The 18,152-nt window shown below is 34.2% G+C and overlaps 2 protein-coding genes across 12 annotated transcripts in view; one reads left to right on the top strand and one right to left on the bottom strand.

Annotated features, from left to right (window-relative positions):
• The window catches only part of LOC105254082 (serine/threonine-protein kinase WNK1), a 19,234-nt gene extending 10,299 nt beyond the window's left edge, over positions 1-8,935 (bottom strand). For 2 of the 8 annotated variants that reach the window (XM_011262566.3, XM_011262570.3), the window contains exons 1-9: positions 7,451-8,372; positions 6,577-7,105; positions 6,053-6,195; positions 4,175-4,445; positions 3,762-4,020; positions 2,501-3,555; positions 2,173-2,345; positions 1,722-2,100; positions 1-1,469 (exon numbers count right to left, since the gene is read on the bottom strand). The exon at positions 1-1,469 is cut by the window's left edge and continues 405 nt beyond it. In XM_011262566.3, coding sequence (XP_011260868.1) covers positions 1-1,469; positions 1,722-2,100; positions 2,173-2,345; positions 2,501-3,555; positions 3,762-4,020; positions 4,175-4,445; positions 6,053-6,195; positions 6,577-6,810 — 3,983 coding nt within the window. In that variant the 5' untranslated portion in view covers positions 6,811-7,105; positions 7,451-8,372. Of the gene's footprint in view, positions 1,470-1,721; positions 2,101-2,172; positions 2,346-2,500; positions 3,556-3,761; positions 4,021-4,174; positions 4,446-6,042; positions 6,196-6,576; positions 7,106-7,450; positions 8,375-8,558; positions 8,636-8,769 lie in introns of those variants that run through there. The other 6 variants (XM_020028369.2, XM_011262569.3, XM_011262572.3 and 3 more) reach the window with 6 other exon arrangements.
• A 1,247-nt stretch (positions 8,936-10,182) lies between these two features.
• On the top strand, positions 10,183-17,743 carry LOC105254081 (hippocampus abundant transcript 1 protein). 4 transcript variants are annotated; one of them, XM_011262562.3, is made up of 7 exons: positions 10,183-10,509; positions 14,132-14,533; positions 14,718-14,939; positions 15,116-15,399; positions 15,659-15,947; positions 16,146-16,302; positions 16,539-17,739. In XM_011262562.3, the coding sequence occupies exons 1-7, from the start codon at positions 10,384-10,386 to the stop codon at positions 16,643-16,645; spliced, it is 1,587 nt and encodes a 528-aa protein (XP_011260864.1). In that variant the 5' UTR covers positions 10,183-10,383; the 3' UTR covers positions 16,646-17,739. The 4 variants fall into 4 exon arrangements, with proteins under 4 accessions (XP_011260864.1, XP_011260866.1, XP_019883930.1 ...); XM_011262564.3 differs by lacking the exon at positions 10,183-10,509 and adding an exon at positions 12,443-13,078 and having other exon boundaries at positions 16,539-17,740; XM_020028371.2 differs by lacking the exon at positions 10,183-10,509 and adding an exon at positions 13,559-13,978 and having other exon boundaries at positions 16,539-17,741.
• The last annotated feature ends 409 nt before the right edge of the window (positions 17,744-18,152 follow it).

Genomic DNA, 18,152 nt, shown 5'->3' with positions numbered 1-18,152 from the left:
ATGTGAGTCACAGCAGATGAACTATTGACATTCATTCCTGACGGCATGGACGCCTGGACCTGTCCCGCCGATTGCATATATTGCGATTGAGACGTTGCTGCGGGCACCGCATTCCCGGGTAGACTGGCGTGAGAATAAATTTGCGTCGCTGTTTGAGTGGACGATAAAATCTCGACGTGACCGGAAGGATTAGATGTCGTATATGTGTGAAATATTTGTTGTGGCATGGCCTGCTGATACAAAGAACCTGCTGATACGTATCCCGAAGCAGTACCAGTAGCGTTCTGTTGATAATATTGTTGATTCTGAACGGTCTGTGAACCAACGGAATGTTGATGCAGTTGTTGAACGTGCTGGATTTGCGGTTGCGTCGCGTATTGCTGTTGTTGCGATTGAAGTTGCTGATGCATGTGTTGTTGTTGCGATATCATTTGTATTTGGGGTTGCATTTGCTGCATCTGATGAGGGATTTGTTGTGGAACATTCATTTGATTCAATTGTATGTATTGCTGTTGTTGATGCACATGCTGCTGTTGTTGTTGCTGCTGCATTTGCTGCGATACTTGAGGAAATTGAGGTTGGCCCTGAACGTTTTGCGGAGTCGAGCATTGCGAAGAATTTGTGTTCAAATTTTGTGGAACATGCTGAGCATATGGTTGCTGTTGTTGATATTGCTGTTGTATTTGCTGCTGATATTGTATTTGCTGTGCTTGTTGAGGTTGCACAACCGACGTTTGCTGTTGTATTATCGGTTGCTGTTGGACCAATTGAACCTGTTGCGGTTGTAAATTATGCTGTTGAGCTTGTTGAGCAGTCGATTGTAATTGCTGCTGTTGAATAGGCATTTGAGTTTGTTGTAATTGCATCGGAACTTGATTTTGCATTTGCATACCGATATTAGATTGAATTTGTTGCTGCTGTTGTTGTTGTTGCAATTGAATTTGTTGGAGCAACAATTGTTGCTGTAACAAATTTTCAGAGTTTGCAGCAGCATTAGTTGCAATATCTGTAGCTGTTTCTCTATCCAAGCGTTCTTTTTCCTCTTTGGCTTTACGTTCCTCCCTTTCTCTCAACAGGGTTGTAATCTGTGATTTTAACATCTTGGCTACCGCTTTAGCATCTTCTTCCAATATGAGACTGGATTTTGCCATTTCTAACGCTACCTCCTCCGCGTTATCAGCCTGTATATCAAAGTCAAATTGTATCGCTTCGTTCTCTTTGTGCTTGTTACTGCGTTTCTTAGGATCTAACACGCGCAATCTAAATTCGACACGCGACAATTCAGTATCCGCGACTGCTGAATCTCGCGACACCATTTCCAATTTCAAGCCGACATCATCAGCAAAGAATTCATGATTGAGTAAATCCTTAACGAGAGGTCGTTCCTCCTTCTTCAAACGTATACACATTTCTATAATATCGCGTACTTCTGGGTTTTCAACTTTATCATAGCTCTGTGGTTTCACACCCTATATAACAAAAGTAAAAATTGTTTATTGTATAATATACATAAATAAAAATTGTTATTTTAAGAAAAATATGTTACATTAATCTTTTGTTGTGCACTAGATTATTATATTTAGAATTTAAAAAAAAATTAATCTTTCTAACACACACACACACTCAAATATATAATTATTACAAATTACTGAAATTGTCTTGAAACTACCACGACCAATTACACACTAAAAAATAACAAACATATACAGGCATATTCTTACCGATACTACACGTTTGTATATTTGTGCTGGTCCTGTACACTCAGAATATGGATATTCGCTAGTAGCCATTTCGAGCATACACATTCCAAAAGCGTAAACGTCGACCGACTCGTCGTAATGTTCCTCATACATTTCAGGTGCCATAAATTCTGGCGTTCCAATAACACTTTTTGCGAAACTGCGATTTTTCAATGTCGCAAGACCTAAATCACCAATTTTTACACTTCCCGTTGTACCAGTGATGAAAATATTATCGCATTTTAAATCACGATGAATAATGGGTGGTGATCTAGAATGAAGAAAGCTCAAACCCTTTAAAATTTGCCGACACCAAGATTTTACCACTTTGGGATTGATTTTTTTAAATCTCCTCAGATACCTATTATATATAACATACAAAAAATCAATAAAGTGTATCTTGCAATAATATTTTATAAATTAAAAAACTTACGTTTTCAATGTTCCCGATGTCATAAGTTCAGTGACTAGTACAATGTATTTTCTACGAGTAAGTGTAACTTCCCAATAGTCATAAAATCTTACAATATTTGGATGTTGCAGTCCCTTTAACATTTCAGCTTCTTCTCTAAATCGCAATCTCTCCGTTTTATTCAATTTTTTCTCCTATAAAAAATAAAAAATATTTTCTCTTAAATTATATATGAAATTTTTTATAATAAATAACATATATATTTAATTTTTTAAATTAATAGCAAGTGAAGTAAAATAATGTTATATACACAATTATTTATCTCTATAATATATGTTACTGCACTAACCTGCAATTCGCACCAAGCTACAGCTACGCCCGTTTGAGTATCTAAACCACGATAAACAGTCTTAAAACTACCGCGACCGATTTCCTCTTCAAATTTCAAGAATCTTCCATCGGGCGAAATACCTACAGCCTTCTCTTCGTCGTCGTCGTCCTCCACGGTTTGCACTTTAACTTTCATTAATAAATTTTGCACCTCCTCCATCGCCATTGTCTTTTGCGATAATTTCTCATCCGCTTTAAAATTTTCATCGAGCAACGGGCCGATAAAGCCTTCCACCGTTTCCTCCTGCGTAACTATATCCTTCTCAGGATGCTGTCTCATATTTGCTTTTTCGTCTCGCATATCTGTATTCTGCGTCTCTTCCATCTCAGTGTCTAACGGTGGAACTTTGCCCAATTTACTTAACGATTCGTGAAGCGCCTGTGCCGCTACTATATCGCTGATACTCGTACCGTCATCATCGTATATCGTTACTCGTTCCTCCTCTTCTACCTTTTCTACATCCGCCGTCTTGTTATCCGCTTCCGTTATCTCTTCCACCTTTGACGTTACAAATCTCGAACTCTTAATTATTTCCTCATTTAAACCAGCATTATCTTCCATCTCTTTTTTATCGCCGCTTACAGTCTTTGAAGTGTCCGTGATTTCTTTATCTGTACCATCATCCCCACTATCTGTATATTCCATAGATTTTCCACTTTTCGTTCGTTTATCCTTGCTATTACTATCTGTGGAATTCTCTGTGTCTATTGATATCGTATCATCTAATTCCTTTTCTACATTAACCGCTTCAATATTTTTACTAGTATGATGCTTCATTTTCTCTCTAGAATTTGTATTTTTATGCTTCAAAACTTTTTGATCGCTAATACTATTCAATTTAGCATTACTTGAGGAGTTTGACAATTTTTGCTTATTATTTGTAATACTTTCCTGATTAATTCCATGTGACTTAGATACCGTAGGTGATTTTATTGATATAGCAGCTTCTTGTTCAAATTCATTTGAAGTCATGTGTTGTACATCTGTAGCATTTTCTGATAGGTTGTTACATTCTGTAAAAATATTACGTTTCACGTTTGCCTCATCATTTTTACTGATATTTGCCACCTTTACTTTATTAATTGGTGTAGAAGGTATAGAACTATATCATGTATATATAATTCAATAAGATTGTAACATTCTTCTCTTATGCCTCACATGTGATTTTATATTATATAAATTTTAAACTTGAAAAAAGTGAGATCAAATTTTTTTTTACCTTGTGCCGCATTTTCAACTGCTGCAATTGCTTCTTCAGCATCACTAAAACTACGATCATTTTCATGATCTAAGGATAATGAATTGACACTTTGGACAGATGACCTATCGGATATATGCAGAACAGATAATATTTTCTTTTTGGAAGATGGTGAATTAGTCGCAAGACCATTACTAGTTAAAGATAAAGAATCAGCATTCTGTTCATGTCTCTGTGTTCGTACTTGCTTTTTGGAGATGCTAGCAGAACGACTTAACACCTATGTAAAACAAAGTGACATTACATCATAATAATATTCTAAATCATATATGATAATTTGAAGTATGTGACATATTTACTAGAAATGTTTACATTTTGTATATGTACATGTTTATACATGTTTGTTCAATTAATTAATAAATAATCCAACTAACCTTCCTATCACCAGTAATGTTGGCACTAGGACCTGCCTGTGTGACAATAGATAATTTTCTTTGGCGTCTATGATTATGTGCGTGACTGTGAATCTTTTGAGTTGTAACAACTGTGCAAGTGCCTCCAGTTTCCTGAGAGGCTAAGTGGCCCACTGCCAAACTGATGCCACTACTTTGACTGCTACTACTTCCACTGGCCACCAACTTAGGACATAAACTAGACAGACCACCGCCAGTTCCGCCTGAAGAACGTTGCCTATTTGTCTCATACCTGAAATTTTATACATAAATCATATTTTACATTAATGTAATACAAAATTATATCATTTCTCACAAGTCATATAATATTAAGTGAATTCTTGATTTTCACTTTTTACTTAAATAAGAATCTTAAGTGAAAATACACAACATATATTTAATTCAAAAAATGTTAAACTTTTTTAAATTTTTATTACATTAACAATCAATAAAAGTAATTTCTTTAACAAATGAAATATTATTTTTATAAAATTTAATAAAAAGCAAGATATTTGCATATAAAAAAAAGAGCATAAAGATAAATCATACATAAAATTCTTAAAAGAACAGCATCCCAAGTAATTTAACAATCTATAACTTTTACATCTGAAATATGTATTGAAAACTTATAAGAACATAATTGTAAGATATTGAAGAATATTTTATTATTAATCTGTTATTTCTCAAAGTCTGCTAAATGTATACATATATACTATATATTTCTATTTCTACATATAAATATATATATATATATATATATATATATATATATTTTTATATTGTGTAACTGGTGTTATTTGCAAAAGCTTTTATTTTTATACTAAGTGATATTAGTGCATAACAGGCTTATTGTGTAAGTATAATTAGTTTAAATACATCCTCGATTATCTGAATATTAGAATTAATATATTGCAGAGACAGAATTATATATATAATTATCTCCTTTAATTTTAATAATAATTAGACATCTGTGCTTGTCATATCAATATTTTCACTTGCTCTTCTATTATATTCCAAAGAGTAAATTTTTTCTAAATATATCAAGTTCCTATAAATAAATATAATACAAAAATTTTCTTGTTTTCTTTTTCCGTTAAGATTTTATCATATTCCTACTAAATTTTAAAAAATAATTTAAATATAAAAATAATACATAATTTTGTTTTGTAGGAAATAACTTACAATGGCTGCAAATGAAAAGCTTTATGGTATACTCTTCATTACTAATGGTAGCAGATTAGACTAATGGTTTGAAAAATTTTTAAAGCATAAAGAGAGATATATTATGGTTCATCTTTCTAAATGTTTGACCTTGATAACTATTCAGACTTTTTAGAAAATAAGTTTTCACCTTCAATAACAAAAGGAGAAAGATTAGGCTTAGTCAAAAAATTTCGAGATTTATAGTTGAGAGAAGACTGTCCATAATTCAAGAATTGAGAAAACTCCGTTTGGAAAGTGCGTTCGACAGTTCATTAACACAACATTGAAACCTAGAAATTTTTATATAATTTGAATATGAAATAACCTGATATATCTGATATATATATGTATCGCTAAAAGTTTATAAAATTGCTGCTAAGAGAGAAAATTCAATCTAAATTTTGCATTTACATCGAAATTTTTACTTCAATTATTTCCTAGATTATCGAGAATCTATTGTATTAACAAAATGACATAAATATATAATGGATTTTAATAATGGATTTTATATACAAAGCAAAATATTGTAAGATATCGAAACAAAATTTGTCATAAAAAAAATAATAAATAATAATAAAGAATACTTTATAACTTAATAATAGAGTATAACAAATGACAATGTAAGAAGCATGATTTTTGATACAGACATCATTATACCTGTCCTGCCTGCTGTGGCCAGATGAGAGAAATCCACGCACTGTATTGCCTATAGCTGCTCTCTTTTTAATATCTCTATCTCTGTCTCTGTGCCCCCCAGATCCAGTGCTCACCTGATGATCCTGACGAGTATTCTTGTCACCCTAAAATAATACGAGAAAAATAAAAAGACAAAATTGAAACAAATATTAAAACTATATTTCTAATATTTTAATGTTACAAATTTTTAAAATCTATTATTTAGAATGATAAAAAATCTACTTTAAACGTATAATGAGATTTATCATAGCATAATATATTATATATTTAAGATTAGTATATATAATTTAGCAAAATATAAAATTGCAAAAAAGAATACATTATATATAAGATATAAAAAAATACATTATATACAATATATAAATATATAAAATATATAAAAGAATACATTATATTCTATATATAATATATAAAAATTTATCATAAGAATGTAATCTTAGTAATCATAAGAATGTTATCATAAGTATGTAATCTTAAAGTCTCACCTTTAAACCAAGAAGCTTTATGTTGAAATTAGAATTTGTGCTTGTTGGAACAGGACTTAAATCACACCGAAGTCGCCTGTGAGATCTTTCAACTACAGGTGGGTCTTCTTCTATTTCCAAATGACTTCCAATCGGGAAAGCATGCGATTGCGTTAATACAATATCGTCTGTACTATGCTTATGATTGCTGTTCACTGAACTCACTGTCTTGCTATCATTGTAGCATCTCGGCATTGCACATAACCAACTTTATTTAAAACTTTACTTCACAAAATTACTTCACCTATTTGTTGCGCTTCTTCTTATCCAATTTGCTCCGATGTAAAGTTAATAAAAGTCACATTATCATTCTCTTCTCCGGATGATGAAATTAAAACTTTTCTGACCAAAATTACTTTTTAATGAGTAGTCTTTGTTATTAGATTAAAAATATCCATATCCGTGATAATTTGGGTTTAGGCTGTATATTTTGCCATACCAACTGCTAAACCAGTTAATAAATTTCTAGTGCCCAAAGAATTAAAAGAATCTGCAATCAGAACACAATTTAATGTAATGTATATTATTGCATGAAGAAATTCCAAGCTAAATTAATATGTTTGCTCAAAATATTTTTCCCTAGCATATATATTTCATGAAATTGATCTTTTACTATACTTTAATTACTCTTTTTTGCGAAAGAGGATTATCAGGGAAAATATGTTAAAATAAAATTAATTAGAAAGTGTAACAGACGTAATATTATTTCCCTAAAAATATCAGAAACATCTGCTGTGTAAAACTTGAGCTAATATTAATATCATCTAAGATAAATTTGCACAGAATTTTGACATATTTCTTAATTGTTATTTCTTAATGAAACAATAAACTATACCATTTGACATCGTGTGCGTTAACAAATTCCATTGCCTTAATTGTAGAGATTCGTCTATACTTTGCATGCGTCAATAAAATACATCATATTAAACTACGTAGGAGTGCATGTGTGTGCTGTGTAACTTATATGGGAGCAATTTTAATTCTCTGTCTTACGATATATGTATCGAAATACGAATCGCGAGTGAAAATCTGTCGGAATAAAATCAAGAGTAATACATACAATCGATGCACGAATCCTCAACGGGACGTTAATCGAATTTGTTTTCAAACTGCCGACGCATTAATCGACGAAGATACAAATATCTCGATCGCGAAGAGAGCACGTACGTGTGTGAACGTACAAGAATACGAAGACACTCATATGCCGTTAAAGCCGCGGAATATGTTGTCGAGCATCATCGTGGGCTAACGCCACTCGTGTGAGAAACGTAACGATATACGTATACGGACGGGTCTCGATGCAACATTTACGACAAACACCAAGTATCTCGCACGCATACACACGTTACCCGCGGTCTCACCGACGTCGGTTTAAAGGGTGCGTACCGCTGTGACACGAGCGAGAAGCCGCGTATGCGACTCGTCGTATCATGTCGGGACGGGAGATCTCGCGTGTGTCCGTATGCACACGCACGCACACACGGAAACGTTGCAAATCGAATAAACGCACGCACACATCCGCGCGCGCACGCACACACAGAGCATCGCGAGGAAGGAGAACAGGAGCGAGAGAGAGACGCGATGTGACATCTATCCCAAAAATATCGCTCGTCGGGACACGTTTCGCGAGCGCGATTCTCGCGCGGAGAGAGCGAGGACGCGCGACATCCCGTCGAGAATGTCACGCGGCGGACCGTTATTTTTGACTGATAAATTATCTCGGCGTGATCCGCGCGACACGCATCGTGCATGTGTCGCGCGGGGACCACGAGAGGATGCACGAACCACCAGAGCACGGGTACCTACATACTTCGGGCTCTCCAGGGGGGAGAAGAACGAGGGTCGTTCGTCCGCTCTCGTTATCTCCGACCCGGTCATATTAATCGCGCGTATCGTCGATTAAAACGGCGCTCGGCTCCTCCAGCCGACCGGTATGTACTCACATTCGTGTTCGCAGAAAATTCGCTCCGACTACACCCAAATAACTACCATTTTTTTCACTGAACGCTACGCACTCTCACGGTGCTATGCGCAACGCGTGTATATATGCACACATACATATGTCGCGACGTGTACATATATATATATATATATATATATTTATAATACATGTACGTTAATCGCGACGTAATACGTATGTTTGTACATACATACCTCGGCGAATGCTGACCGAAGACGTATCCCGTAAAGCCTCGTGCGCACGTGGTGCTAGGTAACATGTATTCTTGTCCACGGATAACGAATGACTAAAGTAGGACTGGGACGAAGCCATGGACGTAGGATACGTATGTATAGGCTGCTCGTAAAGGAGTCAGTCACGAGATTAGTAATGCGACAAAGGAGATAACGCGACGAGAGTTTGTCGGAGAAGACGCAGACACGTACGCACAATTGGCTATCGAATGGAGAATTTTTCAAATCTCGAACATTGTTCACTCGCTGGCCAATCGACACGCGACATTGCATGTCTATGTATGTGTGTGTGTTTTTTTTTATGTAAGGAAGATTCCCCGTATCTTTTTTTCTAATTGTAGGAGTGGCAAGCAGCCAATCGTATAGACGTGGGAATGTCTGTTTTATTTTATTTCCTTTTGTCAAAAGTGGAAGGAGCCTACGCCTATCACGAAAGAACGGCGTGCCTGGACAGCCTTATTTATTCAAATGGACGAAATTTCTATTTACGATAAGAAGATACGATAAGGAATGTAATCCTGTCTGGAAGAAGATCCCGTAAAGCCTATGTCGGATTCCGCATTGAAGATTCAAGATTAAAGATTAAAATTTCTGATTAATCGGAACAAAAGGAGTCAAGATTTCCTTGTCCCGACTGATCAATCTTCGATACATAATCTGAGATTTCATTCGTTGCAAACCCGCGGCAAAATTGCGTGCTTCAACTGCAGATATAGGTCCATATTCTGAATCCTCTTTTATCGATAAAAGTGCCTCTAAAAGTGATTTATATCAGAATCGCCACTTTAGAGCTACTTTTAGAGGCATTTTTATCGATAAAAGGATTCAGAATATGGACCGTAGTTTACGGTTTGAACATCTGTCAATCGAGTCCGAGTTCGTTGCCATCCTTTGATGTGATCGGACGTGTTGCTCGCGTGTTCTTTGCTCGGACTGTATTTTCATGCTTTATCTTCCCTAGAGGATCACCCGCCGTTTACATCAGCTGACGTATAGACGAATTCTCTTCAGGAGCCTAAGCAGCCATTTAGATTTAGAATAACAGTCGAGTCTTCCTTAATTATCGAAAATGAATAAAACTTAACGATGGTGTCGCTCCAATATATTGGGTCTATTCGTTTCAGCTGCACTGCTGCACTAGTGCAATAAGTTAGAAAGAGACAAACATACTTTCTTTCACTCTAACTAATTGCACTAGTGCAGCTAAAACGAACAGACCCATTGTCATGTGTGAATCGCGAAAAGGGACAACGACCAATGACAGATGCGCGGATAAGACGCGCTGACGCGTCCATGGAAACCGGCCCATTCGATATAAAATGTGAGTGCGCGCGGTTTGATCACCTCGCGATAGTTCATGATTATTCACAACAGTCTGTGTTAGTTCGCGGACACGCGGACAATACGTTCGTTTGTGCTCTTCTAACGTTATTCGCGTCGCTGTTATGTATGTAGATTTGTAGATGCCGTCATGAGAAAGGTTCGGAGCTGAAATTAATTCCTCGCGTGATAAGCGATAAATTGCGGTGTCGCGGAAAAATGCCTCCTACCGTGTCGACGAGATTCTAAGAATTCATGAAATTGAAGAAGCGAAAGAGTTTGTGCGCGCAGTGCGTGAATATGCCTGCCAAGGTCTCTAAGAAGGTCGTGGGCATGATCATACGAAGCCGAAAGTCCATTATGAAGGATGGAGTCATTACGGTACTAATGAATTTTCATGCATCTCATCCTCTTGACTCTTCCTTACCCTCTAACCTCGTAGCAGTAAGCGGGTGTTAGCCTACCGTTCGCCATCTCTCTTTTGATGTGTGAGATCACGATGAAAGAATCTATCGAAATTCTTATCTCTCTTTATTATTCTCACGTACGTGGAATCGCACACGCATAATTGATATTAACGAAAAACTTTTATCGTGTGCGAACTTACACCTCTCTTGTGTAAATCGACAAAAATGTTCGAGGGAAAATATCTTTTTATCTAGTCAGACGATACGTAGTTGAAGAAACTACAACTGATATATTCTTTGTCCACAAATATATTTCAACAGGTTATAGAGATACAAAGATATTAATATCTGTAGAAAAAATTTATCTTTGATAAGATTTTATATATCAGAATCTCGTCAACGTGGATACGTGTGAATTATGTTCAAAAACAAATACTCGCGTATATTTAAGGTATCTTAAATTCTTATCTTATTTGCATACATATAATTTTACACATATGTTTTCCTGCTTTATAGAACAAGATATAGTATATAAATACAGAATAGAGGCCAGTGGTCATACAAGTTTTCTTTTTACCATATTTTATTTACATAATTTATTATATTTACTATAATATTACTATATAATTTACTATAATATGCTATCAGCTGATAGTACATTTTTGTAAATACTTATTAATTGCAAGAGATTCCAGTGCATAAGAAAAATCAAAGTGATTAAAATAATATTTTATATCTTTATATATATTTATATATGAAATATTTCATTTTTACAATCTTAGTATTTATAATCTTTATTTTTACAGTCAATATTAGTTATTAGCTCAGCAAGCTGTTATTTATATCAAGTTCAATAATCAATGCTAATTGTTTGCTAAACTCTATTGTAAATACTTATTATTCGCAAGAGATTCCAGAGCATAAAAATCAAAGCGATTAAAATAATACTTTATACCTTTATACATATTTATATATGAAATTTTACATTTTTACAATCTTAATATTTATAATCTTTATTTTTACAGTCAGTATTAGTTATTAGCTCAGCGAGCTGTTTATTTATATCATGTTCAATAATCAATGCTAATTGCTCAATAAACTTCATTTATCATAAAACATATTATAATTCCATTTTGTTATCCAGTGGAAGAATGCAATTTGTTTCTTCTTAGCATATAATTTTTAAATTGGATTTGCCGAGTTATACTCCAACAAACACTTGTAAAATTGAAAAGAGTATATGTATTTATGTATATATGTATATGTATATATATATATGCTCATATATATATATATATATATGCACATACATGTATATACATGTTATTTTTTACCATTTATTGTATATGAAGGTGCGCGCGCGCATATATGTGTGTGTGGGGGGCACCATACAAGAGCAGCCAAGTGTCTTGCGCATCGATCAATTTTTCCACGATGTATCTTCTCAATCATCCTGATAATTTATCAAAATTTTACGGACAGTAATATTGTTATAAAATGTATCGCGTGCTTGAAAAGTTCTCCTCGCGATATCGTCCAAGAGAATCGCGGACTCGATTGTGCCAAGTGATCGCCAGCTGTTGGTCATTGTTAGGTTAGGCCGAGTCGGGAGTTAGCTCGAAGAGCTGTAGGCAAAACCGCCGTGAGGGGGAGGCGCTGATACGATGAGGGAATGTGGCGGGGGAAGGAAGGGGGATCAGTTGGAGCAGTTGCAATGCGGAGGTTTGATTTCTCGCATAAATTATCAAACGATGTGAACGCGAGTCGCGCGAACGATTGACAGCGCGTCGAGGGATCGTGGCTGGAAATATGTGATTGTCGGAGATCTCGTCAGACAAGCCGCCGACAAACGGCTGTAATCTTAAGATACAGACAGAAATACGAGAGAAAGAGGAAGCCAAGTTTCATCCGTGGCACGGATCGTCTCGTACGACCAGTCGCTCCTGATCGAAAATAATGCTTCGATGTTAAGTATAACGTGAACATCGTCGCGCGAAACGTGAGAAAAAAAAAAGGAACAAACGTGGACGGCTTCGTTAGGCGCTCTATCGTCAACCAAATTTCTCGCGTTCGTGGAATCCTGTGACGTCACATCTGGTCGCGACTGTGCACGATCAAGTCAAGGCCGTGCGAGAATCCACTCGTTAATGGACTCGGAAGAGGGATGCTGCTCGTTTAACGCATCTCTGTTCTCTGTCATGAGGGAAAAACTGTCACAGAGAGAAAAGACGCGATGCGTGTCTTTTTAGAGGGAAAAACGCTATTCCTAGCTTCGAGCTCTACTAGACTCTAATTTGTATCAACTATATAAATTTGCTATGTAAATCGCTTCCCCTCTATGAATTTCCTAACTTGCCAAGAACCCGATGACGCTCACTAATTTGGCACTTATACTAAATGATAGAAAATATTACAAAGTCGACTATATTGTATGATTAGAGAGATGATCCCAGTGATATTTCTGACATACTTGCTGCAAAATGTATACATCGAGATTAATGCTGTACAGATTTTACAAGGATGCAGCGGAAGAATACGTTAGTGTAAGCTTTGCACTGCCATAACAAAGTTCAAACATTGATAATTGATTGTCGGAAAGTTCACATGTCGCATAAAATTAAAACATATAATTAAAAATCAAGAAGAACATATATATACACACGACAACAGTGACTTATTGCGTATCCATCTTGCGATTAATATTTTTTATTAAAATTGAAAATGTGTATATAAATAATAATTGCAGAAATAATATATATATATATATATATATATATATATATATATAAAAAGCTGACAGTTTTATGACAGAAATAATTAATCAAAGTTTTATGTAAATAGACAATTATTGATTTTTCAATGTATGAAAAACAGATGTATAACAAAGACAGATATATGCTGTTTTAGTTTTATAATGATCTCATTTGTAATGCAAATGTAATATGCCAGTAAATGTAACAATAATAACAGGACAATTGAAGAAGTTATTTGTAAAATAATTAAAATAAAGTATAGTAAAGTACATATATAGTATATTGTATTTCGATTGCAGTGCAATATTTTGGATGTTACATTAAAAAAGCTATGAAAAATCATATAAACTCGATTGAAGCGAATAAACTGAGAATAATATCGAAGGACGAGTAAAAATTTAGCACAAAACTGATATGCAGAAACGGTACATTGATATTACATTAAGAGAAGATTGTCTATTTCTTTATCGCATACACATGAGTGGAGAATGACAAAAGCGTCAATTAGAATGTGAATATGAAAAGAAATATATATAGTAACATTTCTTAGGGGTCATGCCCCCTGGGGCAAACGGCGGAACAGAGGGCTTGGGCCCGTCCTGTTCTGAGATACATAATAGTCAAGATCATGCTATAGCTAAACTTACACCTCCTCTTACGTTTGTTCAACAGTGCTACAGACATCTCAAGGTCAGCCGCCAAGATATCATAAATGTTGCTTATGACATGTGGAAGGCCATCATTTCCGTTTATCCAAATTTAACTTATACAATTGCTATACTTATATTAAAAGCGGTATTTTATAATTTATTTGTAATACGCTATTGTATTCTTATTTTTCAGAGTTCTGGTGTGGGCGAGGCGAGCGTGTATCATGCATTAGTTGTAATATTCTTGGAATTCTTTGCATGGGGATTATTGACCATGCCTATTATTTCGGTATTGAATGAAACATTTCCGGATCATACGTTCCTAATGAATGGTTTGATAATGGGAATTAAAGGAATCTTATCTTTTCTCTCTGCGCCACTGATCGGTGCCCTGTCCGACGTATGGGGTCGAAAATTCTTTCTACTTATCACAGTGGCCTTCACATGTGCACCGATTCCTCTAATGAGCATTAATACATGGTGGTTTTTTGCCATGATTTCCATTAGCGGCGTATTTGCCTGCACATTTTCAGTGGTATTTGCATATGTCGCAGATGTAACAGAAGAAAATCAAAGATCGCTAGCGTATGGTTTGGTATGTATACATTATTTTTACCACGATTAGGCACGATTGCAATATAATGTTGTAATGTATATTAAATGTCAAAATTTTATATCAAAAGTAGTAATAAGAGAAATTATTTGAGAAATTATACTATTTAGTAATCTAATGTATAAAATAAATTTTATATATGTATCTTTTTTCGCTTGTTTCTTAGGTATCTGCAACTTTTGCTGCAAGTATGGTAATAAGTCCAGCTTTGGGTGCTTATACCATGACAACGTATGGAGAAAATCTTGCCGTAGCATTAGCAACTGCTATTGCAGTCTTGGATGTGTTTTTCATATTAGTGGCTGTACCTGAAAGTTTGCCTGAAAAAGCACGTCCACCAGCACCCATATCATGGGAGCAAGCTGACCCATTTGCTGCTCTTGGAAAGGTAAAAGCTTTATTAAGCATGTATTATGTATGTTGTATCTTTCATAAAATCTATCAACATTATATATTCATTGTGCAATGTATATAATTTTTTTTAAGATTGTAACATACGCTATAAATGATACAATAAGACGATAAGTATATAAATATAGATGGATATAGATATTTGTTTGACAGGTTGGAAAAGACCATACCATTCTAATGCTGTGTGTTACCGTGTTCCTGAGCTATCTTCCTGAAGCAGGACAGTATAGTTGTATATTTGTTTATTTAAAATTGGCTATGGGCTTCTCCGGTTTCATGGTGGCTATATTTATTGCTGTGGTGGGCATCCTGAGTGTGGGAGCGCAGATTGTATTAGGACCCTTGATGAGAACACTTGGTAGCAAACATACTATAATGCTTGGTCTGTTATTTGAGATGTTACAACTCATGTGGTACGGATTCGGTTCGCAAACATGGTAATTATATTTGTTTATATTTAGCAATATAATATATTACATAATAATTAATATATTTATAAATTGATCAAGTAGTTGAGCGATTCGCAATGTAATTTTTCATATTTCAAAATCTTAATAATTTTAGTACACAATATACATACTAGAAAAAAAAACTAGGAAACTATACCAGAACTATTTTGTTCCATCTCTTTCATTAAAATATATTGAATACGAAATAAGCATATTTTGTCATAGCTTATTGAATATTAATTTCAAGGATGATGTGGGCTGCTGGAGTACTTGCCTCTGTATCAAGCATAACGTATCCCGCAATTTCTGCGTTCGTATCCATGCATTCCGATGCTGATAAGCAAGGATTAGTACAAGGCATGGTAACAGGAATGCGTGGTCTCTGCAATGGACTTGGTCCTGCTATGTTTGGTGTTATATTCTATCTTTTTCACGTTGATCTTAACGACGATACGCCTAATCTTCCCTTGAAGCCATCATTTGTGGATGAGAACAACAGGACGGGAACTAGCACGCATCTTGATATAATGCCTCAGGTATGTGGATTATATATGCAGGTAAGCATAGTTTCTTTTAGTCGTGTTTTTTTTTTTTACGAGTCTTTCATATCTATGTGTGCGTGTGTGTCATATATATGCAATGTAGTATTATACTTATTTATATTATAAAACAAAGTTCAATATATTTATATAAATATTATTTGAATAATAACATTGATTAAATTATATTTACAGCTTGTACCAGGACCGCCGTTCGTGTTTGGTGCATTACTTGTGATCTGCGCGCTGTTAGTAGCTGCGTTTATTCCCGAATCAAATACCATGTCGACAGGATCGTTACATCATCCATCCACATCCCGGAGGCCCTCCGGTAAATACGCATATCAGAAATGTACGTTAAAGGTTGTCAAATATGCCAAATATATTTATGGTGATGGGATTCATCGAAAATTATATTGCAAATGCAATTTTTATCGATTAAACATAAGTTAAAAAATAATATATTGAGATTTATATGCGAAGTATCTCTTGTGTCTCATGAAAATTTTTACATGTATAATTTAAATATCAAAAATTTAATACTCTTCTGTATTATACAATGTAAACTTAAAGTATTTTAAATTTTAGGTTTATCTTTGGATGTTCAGTACGAGGGAGACCGAACGGGAAGTGGAAGAGGAAAGATCGGTCCATTATCGCCACTAGTCGACAATTGTAATTCCGCCGCGCTATAGTGTCTATTGAAAAAAAGTAAAGCAAGTCATACCATATGATGAAAATGTTAATAGCTGAGCGATAAAACTCGAGCTTTTAATCGAGCGAAAAAAGTCGTCGCTCTATAAAGTGCACCTGACTCGAATGAAGATTGTAATAGAATTGTCTATATTGTATTATACTATTTGTTTAAGGCAATAACTATAAAATTGATTTTAGAACTATTGATGGAACTTAATGTTTAGGTTGTGACAAATTTCTCACAAGCAGTGCTTGTGCAATGATACGTGGGTTGATCTCAAAGTCGAGTATAATCGTATTACAAGCATATTATGTTATGAAATGCGTGTTAAATTAGCTCTTCCTTTTCAAGATTCTTGCGCCGACTACTAAATGACAGATATGACCGCTTTTATGCAAAGTATCAGTGACTCCTAGTTTATGCAGTTCGCCAATAGCACAAAATGGCACATCGATGAAAGTTATAATCAGTATTTTTTATTAGACTTATATAACATAATAATTGATTCTTTACTTTGATGTCGTATCCTTTTCCCTTATATTTCTGATTTATGTTTTCACTTTTTACATTATATGCTAATAGCACTTGATGGAAATTACAATGTATCTTTTGCATCTATATATGTTTATACAGCAGTAAGAATAGATTTTACACATTCCTTATAAATAATTTTTACACACAATACATCAGAATAATTGAAAAAGATTAAAATTTTGCAGATTGTATTTCTTTTTATACAAACACAATATGATTATTACTTGTCATACATCACCCAGTATAATTTAACTAATATCTGTAAATCATATAATCCGTCTCGTTTTGCACAAACTATTTATTTTAATAGATACTATGAACACAACGCGAAAGGCCTCAACATGATAGCAGCAGATTATACATAGTTTGTCATTCAAAGGCAATGGTAGACGTCAATATTATGACTAATGAAATTGTATTATTAATTGAAAACCAATAGTATTCTTAAATTTATGCGTGTTATAATCGGAGTCATTGATGTTATAAAATGAAAAGAAAAAAAATTTTATGATAGAATAGAGCTTTGTATATTTTGCTTCTATTTTATAGAAAAATATCAAAATCTTTTAGGAAAAATATATCTATTTTATCACAGTGGCATTGATTTATAATTTAGATCATTTAAAGTTGCAATTAAATATTTATATTATCATTTTAATAATAATATATTTACATGAAAAATCGAATTTAAAAATAATCTATAAGAAATAACAGTAATTTTTTAATTACTGAATTAATTTTAAATTTATTATGATTTTGAAATCAATTAGTTTAAATTCAACAATACAAATTGCAAACACAAATTAATCGAAAAATAAATTTTTATAGACGCCCATGTATAATGTGCAAAATGTACTCCTCTTTAAGATTCTTCAACGATTTTTTTCTTTTTTTCTCTATAAATTTTGATATGTATTTGCACTCTTTCGAGATTATGTATTTTTTGGAAATATCAAGATATATTTAGTTAA

Source organism: Camponotus floridanus, unplaced genomic scaffold, assembly GCF_003227725.1.
Source record: "Camponotus floridanus strain SB8 unplaced genomic scaffold, Cflo_v7.5 scaffold1, whole genome shotgun sequence".
Lineage (NCBI taxonomy): Eukaryota > Metazoa > Arthropoda > Insecta > Hymenoptera > Formicidae > Camponotus > Camponotus floridanus.
Note: the sequence above shows the minus strand (reverse complement) of the source record. Positions and strands in the feature narration are given on the sequence as shown.